Genomic DNA, 12,380 nt, shown 5'->3' on the forward strand with positions numbered 1-12,380 from the left:
GTTTTTGTTTCCTCTATTTTATATGGTTTATAGATCATTTAAATATTATTGACCATTAAAGCTTGGAAAAATTATAGTGGGCGACCTCACTTAAATCGTACTGGTATATATTCACGAACTAGAGGACCCTGCTATGTGTGGTCCAAATGAAAGATATTGCTGGAAATAAATTGTACCTTCAAACTTTATAAACTTAACCCAAACATAAAATCTCATCAATAAAATCAGTTTTGAATTATATGTTCACCATGTCACATAATCGTGTACTCCCTCTGTCCCTAAATTTTTTAGGGAAGAAAAACTGTTTTGATGTAGTTTCACAATACTAATAAAAACATTAATGTTAATATTTCTATTATAATCTTTCCTATTTATCACTCTTTCTTTCTAATTTCAATTCTTTAATTTGGTTTTTTTGGAAAGAATTCTTTAATTTTGCTTTATTGAAGGATAAAACCAACATATATATATATTAACTGAATGTTATACTCAGCACAAATTTATGTTTCGTTTTCTTCTTCGACACTTCAATAGAAACAATAGATAAAACGAACGGAAAATATATAAACCGAGGCTTGTACAAAAGGATAAATTGTTCGGGAGAATTTGAATTTTTTTTGTAGATGGAACAATACCTGAATAAATTTACTTATTTTACGGTTGAACTCCTGATTATCGTTGTCCCTTTTCCCTGGAACTTCCATTCATCTGAGAACCTGGTCCTGGGTAATAAGAGTTAACACAAAAAAAAGGGGCTTGTTTGGATGGGGGTTTGGGGAGACATAAATAATTCCACATTTTTTGAGTGTTTTTGTAAAGAATGTTAAAATTTCTTTTTTGAAAGAAGTGAAGAATGATAAATGAATATCATAAATACATTTCAAATTTTTTTTTCAGCATATTTATCTAAACCCTTAAAAAAGTACTCCTTAAATAATATTTGCGTTCATCCATTTTGAAGGAATTTTGTGTCATAAAGATAAACAAATCCTCTATTTAAGTTGGAGGAATTTTCCTTTCTTCCATATCCCTCCGTCATTTCTTTCACCCAAAACCCTTATCTCCCCCTTCAAATTTGCAAACAAGTCTAATATTTCACTGCACTGGCTTTGAGATATATTATTTTTGGTCGATGTATAGTGGAGATGCTCATAGTGAAGAACTAAGTTTCATTGCGAATGAGCTCAACAAAAATCACTCATTGTGATTGTAGTAGTTGTTTTTGGTGAATTTTGTAATTGTAATAATAAATTAATAACACAATAGGAACCATTTTTTTTAAAATATTCTCAAGAAAGCACCATTAGTCCCAAAATAGAAGAGCAATTTTCTTGTATTAGCCCTTCAATTTTCAAAGAAATGAGTTTTTGCAACAAATTTAATAATTCAAAGTTCGATTGAAAGGTTTGTAAGTCTGATTAAATTGTTTCCGCTAAAATTTGAACTCAAGTCTGATCCACCTGTAACTCAAGTTTTTTATTAACTCCTTGAAACAAAGCACTTCGTTAAAAGAACACATTTGTAAAAACTAAATCTCTCACTCTTTGCTAAAAGATTAAGAAAGCCAAGTTGCCAAGAAACTGTCACTAATTGGTTGTATCTTGCATCATTGTGTAATGAATAATGCGTGTTAAGTGGTGGTTCCTAATTTGACCAAATTAATATTCTTGGTTAGTCTACCACTGATGATAATGATAGTGGATCCATACGTAGTATTTGTTCCATCAAAGGTTATAAACTTTTCCTAAATCATCATCAATATGTGGGAAAAAAAAGTCTTCCCTCAATCATATCATTATTAGAAATTAAAGCATTATAATGGATTATGGATGTAGCCTTGATATTTATTACTAAAGCATATCCAAAATTGGGCAGGTCAGCATATCTAAAACTGCACTAACGCGTGTGCTAGTTGAAGATACGTGGATAAGGACGATTGAGCCTTATAAGTATTTTTTTTGTCAATAAATATTGTGATTAGAATTCAGCCGTTTCGATTGGAGTTTGGATTGTATTATTTTTGATCTTATGCAAAACAGTTTATATTAATAAATAAACTTTTTCCCTCAAATAAATAAATAAACTTTTATGTATTATTCATAAGTTTGTCAAGGTAGTTTATGATAAAAACAGCTTATGAAGATACAATTTTCATTACTGAGAACTTATGAATTAACATAAAAGTTTATTTATTTGCAGAAATTATTTTTTATAAACTTTAAAATAAGCCAATCCAAACAGGCCAGTTAGATGTCTGGGGTTCAAACTCTGCATATATTATGCAAAATTTCTGGTCAATTGAGATAAGCTATGGAGATAGTCTTATAATATGAACTCGTGAGCTTATCTCGGTTGACAGTGACATTGCATAATATATACGAAGGTCGGGTTCGAACCTCAAACATTCTATTTATTCAATTAAAAAAAAAAAAGAATTTCTAACCACAAAGTTATTTGACCAAAAATCTATATATATTTTATGATCAATCACACCATATTTATTTTCTTCTTTTCAAAGTAATACAAAAAATGGGCAGACAAACATTTACGCTAGTATAAATAGAATCAATATCTTAATGATTTTGGTATTATATAGAATGTAATCCTTGCAATCATATTTTGAGACTTAACTATTTGATTCTTCACCAAAATCTTAATGATTTTTCAAACGTTTGGGATGTTACATCCAATGAACCTCATTAATTATCACCTTTTTTTATTATTAATTATCCAATTTTCATTTATTAATGAGACTTATTGTGTGTAGTATAATACTGCACATGTTAACAAAATCGTTATCATAAATTGCAGAATATAGTCAATAGTCCAAATATATTTCCCATCCCTCAAATTTTTTCGTAGAAAATGTTAAATGAGGCAAGTGATTACAAAACATCAATGATTTGCAAGCATTTGGGGTCAAAAGATTGAATTTATTCTCCAACAATATTGATATTGGACCCAATGAAACTATGATCGAGCATGAATGCCCATATTGGTCCCCTTGCAACTCACATGTTCTGTTGAAAAACCAATAGAACACTTCTATTAGTAGCTTACAATAACAGAAGGAAGCTTGCAATGTAGCTAAGGCAAATCAAGAATGGTCCTACTTTAAGTTATTTCTTTTTGTCTTTGAATGAGAAGATGCTAGCTTTTCAAAAAGAAATAATTGTATAAATGCAGTGTTTGTTACACAGAATCAACTAAAAACTTCAAATCTTTTTCAAAAAAAAAAAAAATATAATAATAACTTGTCATTATTTCAAATATTGTTATTTCGAAAACCTTTATTATTAGCTTGTTGATTATGAATTTCAGATTAACATCAAGGAATAGATTTAGTGCATTCGCGTGAACTTGAATACCCCTTGCCAGTTAACTATTGATGTGTTTGTTTCTTTTAAAGTCACACGTCGAACGTACATTTATGTGAACTTGAATACCACTTGCCAGTTGGAACGATCAGTTTCAAAATGATGTGTTTGTTTCCATGATAGTCACGTTTTGAACTTGCGTTCACATGAATTTGAATCCCATTGGCATGTGTTTGTTTCCATCAAGGTCACGACTCGAACGTGCATTCACGTGAGTTTGAATACCCCATGCCAGTTGCCACAATCGGTTTCCAATTTCGTTGTTTCCATCATAGTAACACTTTGAATTTGCATTCACGTGAATTTGAATCCTCGTGACCGCGGTCAGTATACTAATGACATTTTTGTTTCCATCAAAGTCACACCTCAAACGTGCATTCATGCAAATTTGAATACCGCTAACCACAATTGGCTTACTAATGATGTTTTTGTTTCCATCAGTCACACTTTAAACGCGCATTCATGCACTGGAATCCCCCAAACCGTGGTCGGTTTAATAATGATGTTTGTGTCCATCAAAAGTCACAATTCAAACGTGCATTCACGTGAAACTGAAACAATCGGTTTACTAATGATGTGTTTGTACCCATCATAGTCACACTTTCAACGTGCATTCTCGTGAATTAGAACCCCCCTAACCGCAGTCAGTTCACTAATGATGTGTTTGTTTCCATCATAATCACCTGAAATGCGCATTCACACACATATTTTAATCCTTCACAGCCACTGCATCCTGAAGCAGCAACAAGATATCCTTGTCTGTCACACCACTACAAAAGGAAGCTTCACATTGAATGCAAAGCAATACCACCATAGAAAGTGTGTTTTCCAAACGCAAAAACTAGCTTAAGCTGTTTTAACACCCAAAACAAAGATAACCATACTATGTATACGCACATAGATTATGTGATACTTATAGTTACTAGAATCAATTGTTGTGCTGTATATCACTATGACAATCAATTTGCTAGAACCTTGATTCGAAAAAACAAAATTGAAAGAACTCAACCATTTTCCGAAGACAATTTCCATTAATTTAGAGAACCCTGAAATGTTTAATAACATACTAAAGAAAAATAAAATTGTTCTTACGAATTGAAACTATCCAATTTTACATACTCCAGCACTAAACCAGTGATCTTCATCACTCCCTCTAAATAAACGACTCCCCAACCAAGCTACTACCCAAAAGGCAAAATCTGCAGTCCTGCTCGCATCACTTGAAATATGTACAGAAACATCTCAAGCCAATCACATAGAGGTCTTCACAAATAGAATGACGGGACTCTCCATGCAGTTCATGCATTTGCAGGTTGTGTTGGTACCTTGGCGTGATTATGCTCGCCTTCATAGGTAACCATTAGCATAGTAGGCTCATCCAAGCACCTCTCAACATGCTTCCTAGCAGGGCAGCCTCTCATGCTGCTGCACTTATAATACCCCCTGAAGAAACAAAATCAAGACATTACAATCAGTTTCATCACACATAAAACTTGTAGAGTTGTAGTTCAGATTTCACCTTCATTTGATTGACAATAATGTGACAATAATGGAGCATAAATTTTACACCTAGAGCATCAAAATTGCAAAATCGGTTTCTCAAACATGTTCAAGTTAAAAAAAAAGGGCTATCGAACATATGGAACTGTCAATATGATATTTGTAATGAAAATTACAAACATGGACAAAGGAATATATTAGCAGAACTCCAATCAACATATTACATATCCACACATAGACCAAAATTATTTAAATCCCCACAGGCTAGTACATCAATCAGATCATGTCAACATACTATAATGACACAAAAGAAGATAAAATCATAAATGTACACCAAGCAGCATAACAAAATAGTTCAGAAGTTTTATAAAATTATTGTTTATCACAGCACAGTCATATTCATTTGCTCCTTGAATCGAATCAATAAAATTAAATCTCAAATAGCAAAACGGTTGGACATACCTAGGGTGAGGAGAGCCCTTGATAGGCTTCTGCCCGTACTTCCTCCATGAGTAATCATCAGGAGGGATATCCGCAAGCTTGTTGCTGATAGCAGGCACCTTAATTGATCTCTTCACTCTATGCTTCCTGTCAAGAACACACAAAGTTATTAATATCATATTACAATGGTTTGTTAAACCTTTAAAGTAACAGAAATTAACCATTAATGTATCAACCATTAGAATTACCTCTTCTTTGAGCAATGGCATTTAGAACTGCTACTACATTTCAAGCTTCCCTCATCGCCTCTAGCAGAACATTTCCTCTTGTGCTGTGAATTCTGATCTGAAGAGATCGGAGCTCCAATCAAATGGAAGGAACTTCCATCCACGTTAGCCACGCTTCCGTCTATGCTCAAGGAGGAAATGAAAGACCTAGTAGACGACATTGTTGGTGTGCTGCTAGTAGCCTTGTCAAAATTAAGGCTTATGCCGCTGGTGTTCCTTCGGAACATCATTTCAGCTTGATGCTTCATTTGTTGCTGCTGCTGCAACAACAACCTTTGTTGCTGCAGCTGCTGTTGGTGATGATGCTGTTGCTGCGGCTGATAGAACTGATAGTGATTTGATGCAGCTTGTTGAGCAAGGTGAAGCGGACTTTTCCCGTTTGAACTCAATTCCAAAGAAGGGTTTCCAAGAGAAAGTGGATTTCTTAGGGTTGAACCAAGTTCCTGAACTGAATTTTGAGGATAGGTAGTTTGAGTAAAGTGAACATTTTTGGTGTGATGGTTGATGATGTTTCTTTTGCAATTTGGGTTGTCTAAGAAAGCAGTTTGAGGATAAGGGACATTTTGAAGATTTTTAAGCTTCCTAACTCTTGAATGATCCAAACCATGAAGCAAAGACACAACTTTCTTGAACCTATTCACAGCTTCACCAGTTTCAACAGTTAAATTCCTATGATGAACTTGATCCCTTGATTGAGACAACATACTTAGAACTCTATGACAGCTTTCAACAGCTGTTCTGCTTGCTTGTTCAACTTCTTCCATTTTAGCCTCCCTCTTTCTATCTATAAAAAAATTCAGAAAATAAAAATATTAAAAAAAAAACCAAGTTCCTGAATCAAAAGAAGCACACACCAAAATACAAAGAAAGCATCTCATTTATCCACAAATATATCAGACATTGATTCTCATGTGTTAGATAAAAATACCCAGATGAAAAAAAAATCCCATTTTTCACCAGACAATGAACCGCAAAAATAGGATTTTTATTTTTAGTTAAAGTTACAAAATTTCAGTTCATGAGAAGATAAAGGTTGAATTTTTTTTGAAACAGAAAAGACCCATGAATCAGAATCAAGTAATAGTGCCTTTCAACATTACATTAAAAAGACCAAAGATAAAAAAAATAAAAATAAAAAGACCCAATTTTCATGTGACAAAAAAAAACCAACAAAAAAACATCAAAGTACAGACAAACCTTGATGAAGTTGTTGTTGTCAAACCCTAGAATCTTGTTGCTGTTGTTGATGTTTCCATGGGTTTGAGATTGAAGGTGTGAAGAGAGGACTTTGGTTTCTTTGAGAGTTCACACAACCATCACACACACATAAGAATACAAAGGTTCTAACTTTAGACTAAAAACATTTATAAATTAAAGTCCTAAGAAACAAGCAAAAAATAAAACAATTTTATATTTGTAGCTATACTCTAGTGAGAGAGAGATAGAGAGAGAGGGAGGGAGGAAAAAAAAAGATGAGTTTAGAGTTTAAATAAGAAAAAAACACACACAAGAGAAAGAGAGAGAGAGCATGAGAAACAGCTTGAGAAATGAAACTGCTGTCTCTGTCACAGATTTGAAGGTGGGACCCACATGAAGACCTTTGTTATTCTTTTTCTTCCCTTATTTCAGCTTTAATTAATATTTTCTTAGACCTACCCATTTCAGCTTCACTTTTACTACTTTTACTTCTTGATTCAATTTATTATACTGTGTTTCTGATTTTTGTAATTGGTTTGAAATTTTGGATTTACCTTCCTTCAAAAAAAGAGTTTTGGATTTACCTTATTGATGTGTTCTTTCAATGTTTAAAAGTAAGTTTATCTTGACTGAAGTAAACTAGTAAACTGTTTAAGTTTAATTTCTTTCACAAACTTTTGACTGGATAAAATCTAACTGGTCCCGGGTAAGTTTTCTTAGAATATTAGCAATTTTTCATTTATGTTAATATTATTTTCTTTAACCAATACATCATTTTGTTTTAAATATAGAGTAAAAAGTTTCAATGTAATTTAGTATGAATTTGAACTAAATACTTTAAACTTCTCTAATTAGTATTTTAGAAATTGGCTAAATATTAGTAGCCAGCCATGCTTAGCATATACTCCATGTAATATGTGCTGTAAACGCGTTTAAAATCGGTTACATGCATGTATTTCAGTGAGATGAATGTGAGTTCAAAAATTTATTAAGTTAAATACACGCGTTTAAAATCTGCCATATACGCCACAGAGTAATGAATGCAGGTTCAAAATTTTATGAAATTGAGCCAACGCGCTTAAAACATGTTACATAGGTCACTATAGACAGTCAAACATATTTAGCCCGAATTTTGAACCAAACACATTTGATTTTTTTCCCGTATATCTATAACAAAAGAGATTATGAATTCTTATTTAAACTTCTCTATTTCATATTTTAAGTTTTAAGAATTGGCTAAATATTAGTAGTCATGCCTAACATATACTAGTGAATTTTTTCCTCCATGTATTATGTACGTGTGAACGCGTTTAAAATCGGTTACATGAGATAAATGTGAGTTCAATAATTTATTACGTTGAATACATGCGTTCAAAATCTACCATATACGCCACAATGTAATGATGTGGGTTCAAAATTTTATGAAATTAAACCAACGCGCTTAAAACCTGTTACATAGGTTACCGTAGATAGTCAAATATATTTAGCCAAAATTTCGAACCAAATATATTTGTTTTCCCCCCGTATATTTATAACAAAAGAGATTATGAATTCTTATTTAAACTTCTCTATTTAATATTGTAAGAATTGGCTACATGTGTTTATGAATGCGTTTAAAATCGGTTGCATGTATTTCAGTGATGAATGTGAGTTTAAAAATTTATTACGTTGAATACACACGTTCAAAATCTACCATATTCACCACAATGTAATGAATGTGGGTTCAAAATTTTATGAATTGAGCCAACGCGCTTAAAACCTGTTACATAGGTACCGTAAATAGTCAAATATGTTTAGTCTGAATTTCGAACCAAATACATTTGAGTTTTTCCCGTATATTTATAACAAAAGAGATTATAAATTCTTATTTAAACTTCTCTATTTAGTATTATATGTTTGTGAATGCGTTTAAAATCGGTTATATATATTTCAGTGAGATGAATGAGAGTTCAAAAATTTGTGGCGTTGAATTCACACGTTCAATACCTATCACATACATCATTGTGTAATGAACGTGGATTCAAAATTTTGTGAAATTGAACCAACACACTAAAATCACAGGTCATTGTAAATAGTCATATATATTTAGGTCGAATTTCGAACAAAATACATTTGATATTTTTTTTTTATATTTATAACAAAAGAGAGTATGAATTCTTATTTAAACTTTTAATATTTTAGAAATTGGTAAAATAGTAGTAGTCATGCTTAGCCTATTATGTGCAGTTGGTAGCTACCAGGGATATTATGTGCAGGGGTCGGGGTTCGAACCTTGGATTTCCCACTTCTTCACACATAATGTGTATGAATCTAGCCACTTGGCTACCTGACCAAAAAAATAAGTCATGCTTAGCCTATACAATTGAATATTTTTTTCAAGTATTGTTTGTCCGTGAATACGTTTTAAAACGGTTACATATATATTTTTCAATGAGATAAATGTGCAAATTGAGATTGGATCCTCTCAGGGGCGGATCCAGACTTTAGGTACATGTGGAGCTAAAATTTCAAACAAAAAATAATGCAAACTACATTAAAAATAAAAAATAATACAGTTTGATACAATACATTACAATGAAAATTGTCTTATATCCATTTGTTGAAAATGAGCTAAAATACATCATCATCTTCTATCCATTTGTTGAAAATGAGCTAAAATGACATCATTGCTAATTGTTAAAAGCACATCTCTTTCTATATATAAGTTACAAGACGGACATCTCTTCACAACTTTCATATCTGAAAAAACACGTTCAACACCTGCAGTTGCTACCGGCAAGAGCAAAGCCAACTTCAAAAGTTTATAAACCATAGCAAATGTGTTGCACTTATTTGTTTCTACATGTTTTGCACAAAGATCTGAAAGCCCTTTCAACTTAGCAAATTTTGGGTCAGATCGAACATCTGTAACATAATTCTTAAGTTGAATGTGTAACGTCACTTTCAACACATCTATAAAATAATTTGGATAAAACTCAATCATTCTCAATAACTTGTTCACATCAAAAGCTGTAAATGACTTTGCGGGACTCAAGCTTAAAACACACTGTAAAAGTTCAGTATTCTGCTGCTGCATTTTACCTATTATATATATAAAAAAAATAAAAAATAAAAGGAAAAAGCATGTGGAGCTATAGCTCCACATTGCCCCAACATGGATCCGCCCCTGGATCCTCTCATTTCCCCCCACTCTCTCTAATTTCTACCTCCTTCATCAAATTGAGATTATATATGTGTGTGTCTATATATATACTCCCTCCGGTCATGTATATAAGAAAAAAATCTTTTTTTAGATATATTTAATAATCAATGTATCTAGTCTTTATTGTAAACGAGATACATTAATTATTCAATGTATATAAAAAAAGAATCTTTTCTTATATATAAGACTGGAGGGAGGGAGTATCTCAAATCCATGAATGTGTGTTCAAAAATTTGTGACGTTGCATTCATGCGTTGAAAATTTGTCACATATGTCATTGTGTAATGAATCTGGGTTCAAAATTTTGTGAAATCAAACCAACATGCTTATAGCTTGTTACATATGTCACCATATAATAAGCGTGAGTTCAGAAATTTCTGACATTGAACTACAAAACTAACTATATGACATTAGTATTTATGATGCAGTTATATTAATAAATGACAATGGGTAAAAATGGAGTTTAGATAAAATAATAACGGTAGAAATAGAAGAAAAAATGACAAGCTATAAGCTCAAACGCTACTTGAAATAGCGTCTTGAAAATAAGCTAAAAGTTTTTAAAATAAGCTATAAGTTCGTTATAATAGGACCGTTACCATACGAAACTTTTTTTGTCATATGAGTTTATAAGCTATCCGCTATAAGATATAAGCTAACTTTTTAGTCTTGCCAAACAGAGCTGTAACATTGAGCATTTTTATTACTACACTTCATAGATCCAAACATATTATAAGACACTTACTAGTGTCTCCCACCGAAGCATTCAATAACATACATGTTCGATCCTTCAAATCAATAACAAACATTTTCATCTTTTGCATCTCGTCAAACTTATGATGAGGACACCTCTTAAGAAATAAATTTAACTTCTCCCATTCATCATATAAAAATGAAAGATAAATACTTCATTGTTAATAGTTCTACTTAGTACCTATATTGTTTTGGTTTAAGGAAGGAAGGTTGGTGATACTTCATTGTATCTATCTCGTAAAATTAAAGATAAATAGTTATACTCAATACACATTTTGTTTTGGTTTAAGGAAGGAAAGTTGGTAATACTTCCTTGTTTAGTAGGAATCCGTAGGTTGAAAATCTAACTCAATATTGTTTTATAGGCCTACTTTCCCAAGTATATCTCACATTAACCTATTTCACTTTATAACTCTGAAAGACCTTATAGAGTGTGTGTGTAGTTTGATCTTGAATGTCTATTTAAAATTGTCTCAAATTTACAGCAAAGTACATTCACGTGACGACTGAAGTGGACAAATATCGTGACCAACCCTACTGGCTTTAGGTTATACATACATGTATCCTAGAAAAAGTGTGGCTGAAAGTGTGAGGTATCTTCTTTAAGTCTGTCCCGCTCGCATGAAAGGTTTAAGTTAGTCAAGTCTATAAATGGGACGAAATGACGATCTGAGCAACCTCTTCAGAAAGATTTTTTTTCCTAAAAAATATGCAAAGCTTAAAATTTATTCTCTTTCGTTACTTGAGGACAAGCAACAATTTAATTTTGGGGTTGTGATGACAAGTCGTCTTACGTTATTCTTAGCATATTTTTTAGACATTTTTATTTAGTTTTGATCCAAGATAGAGGAGTTTTAGAGCAATTGCTTATGACTTTCAGAACATTTTGTAATGTTTTCATATCGATTCATGTAATTCTAGTTTTCCCAAAACATATCAATTCTAAAGTGTTTTGATGTAATTTAAAAAGAAATCATGCAAATCGACAAAGCAAAGCATCTTGAAGATTCGTGAAGAAATGGAAAGACAATGAATGAAGATTAAAGAGGCCTCTAAAGACATTACAAGAAGGAGAAATTCTATTCCAAGTTCCAAGACAAGTTATATGGAAGAAAACACCCAACGTATGAAGAAACATATGATTACGTGCGAAAAAAGCACACTGGTGCGCCCACGAGTGTGATCCAGGCACCCTCAGGCGTGCAAAAATACACTCATGCTCCCCTGGGTGTTTGCCATGCACCCTTGGGTGCACAAAACACACTTATGCACCCTCCTCCAGCGAGTCATGCGCGTGCCCGGTGTGCTATTTTGGTGAAAAAATATAGTTTTAAGGCCCAAACCCAGGTGGAAACTTTGCCTATAAATACAACTCCTCTCATTCATTATTTTTCATTTAGAATGAAGTGGTTCAAGAGGGAAGCAACCACTAGGAGCTTCAAAGGAGAAGTCTCTCTTCTCACACTCGAATTTATCTTTAGTTACTATGAATAACTAAACCCTATTAAACTATGGTTCTAAGATGACAACACAACTAAGAGAATCACTATGGGTATGTGAGCATTCTTCTTATTTTTAGTTAACATGATGTGGCTCTTGATTGTCATGTCACATGAGTAATTG

At 32.5% G+C, this 12,380-nt stretch overlaps 1 protein-coding gene across 1 annotated transcript; it reads right to left on the reverse strand.

Annotated features, from left to right (window-relative positions):
* Positions 1-4,388: 4,388 nt before the first annotated feature.
* Positions 4,389-6,941, reverse strand: WRKY21 (WRKY DNA-binding protein 21). The gene is made up of 4 exons (XM_085728892.1): positions 6,803-6,941; positions 5,567-6,389; positions 5,340-5,465; positions 4,389-4,820 (listed from the first exon to the last, which is right to left on the reverse strand). The coding sequence occupies exons 2-4, from the start codon at positions 6,367-6,369 to the stop codon at positions 4,676-4,678; spliced, it is 1,074 nt and encodes a 357-aa protein (XP_085585018.1). The 5' UTR covers positions 6,370-6,389; positions 6,803-6,941; the 3' UTR covers positions 4,389-4,675.
* Positions 6,942-12,380: the final 5,439 nt, after the last annotated feature.

Source organism: Medicago sativa, chromosome 1 (assembly GCF_051527215.1).
Source record: "Medicago sativa cultivar Bolivia chromosome 1, Bolivia_mono, whole genome shotgun sequence".
NCBI classification, from domain to species: domain Eukaryota; kingdom Viridiplantae; phylum Streptophyta; class Magnoliopsida; order Fabales; family Fabaceae; genus Medicago; species Medicago sativa.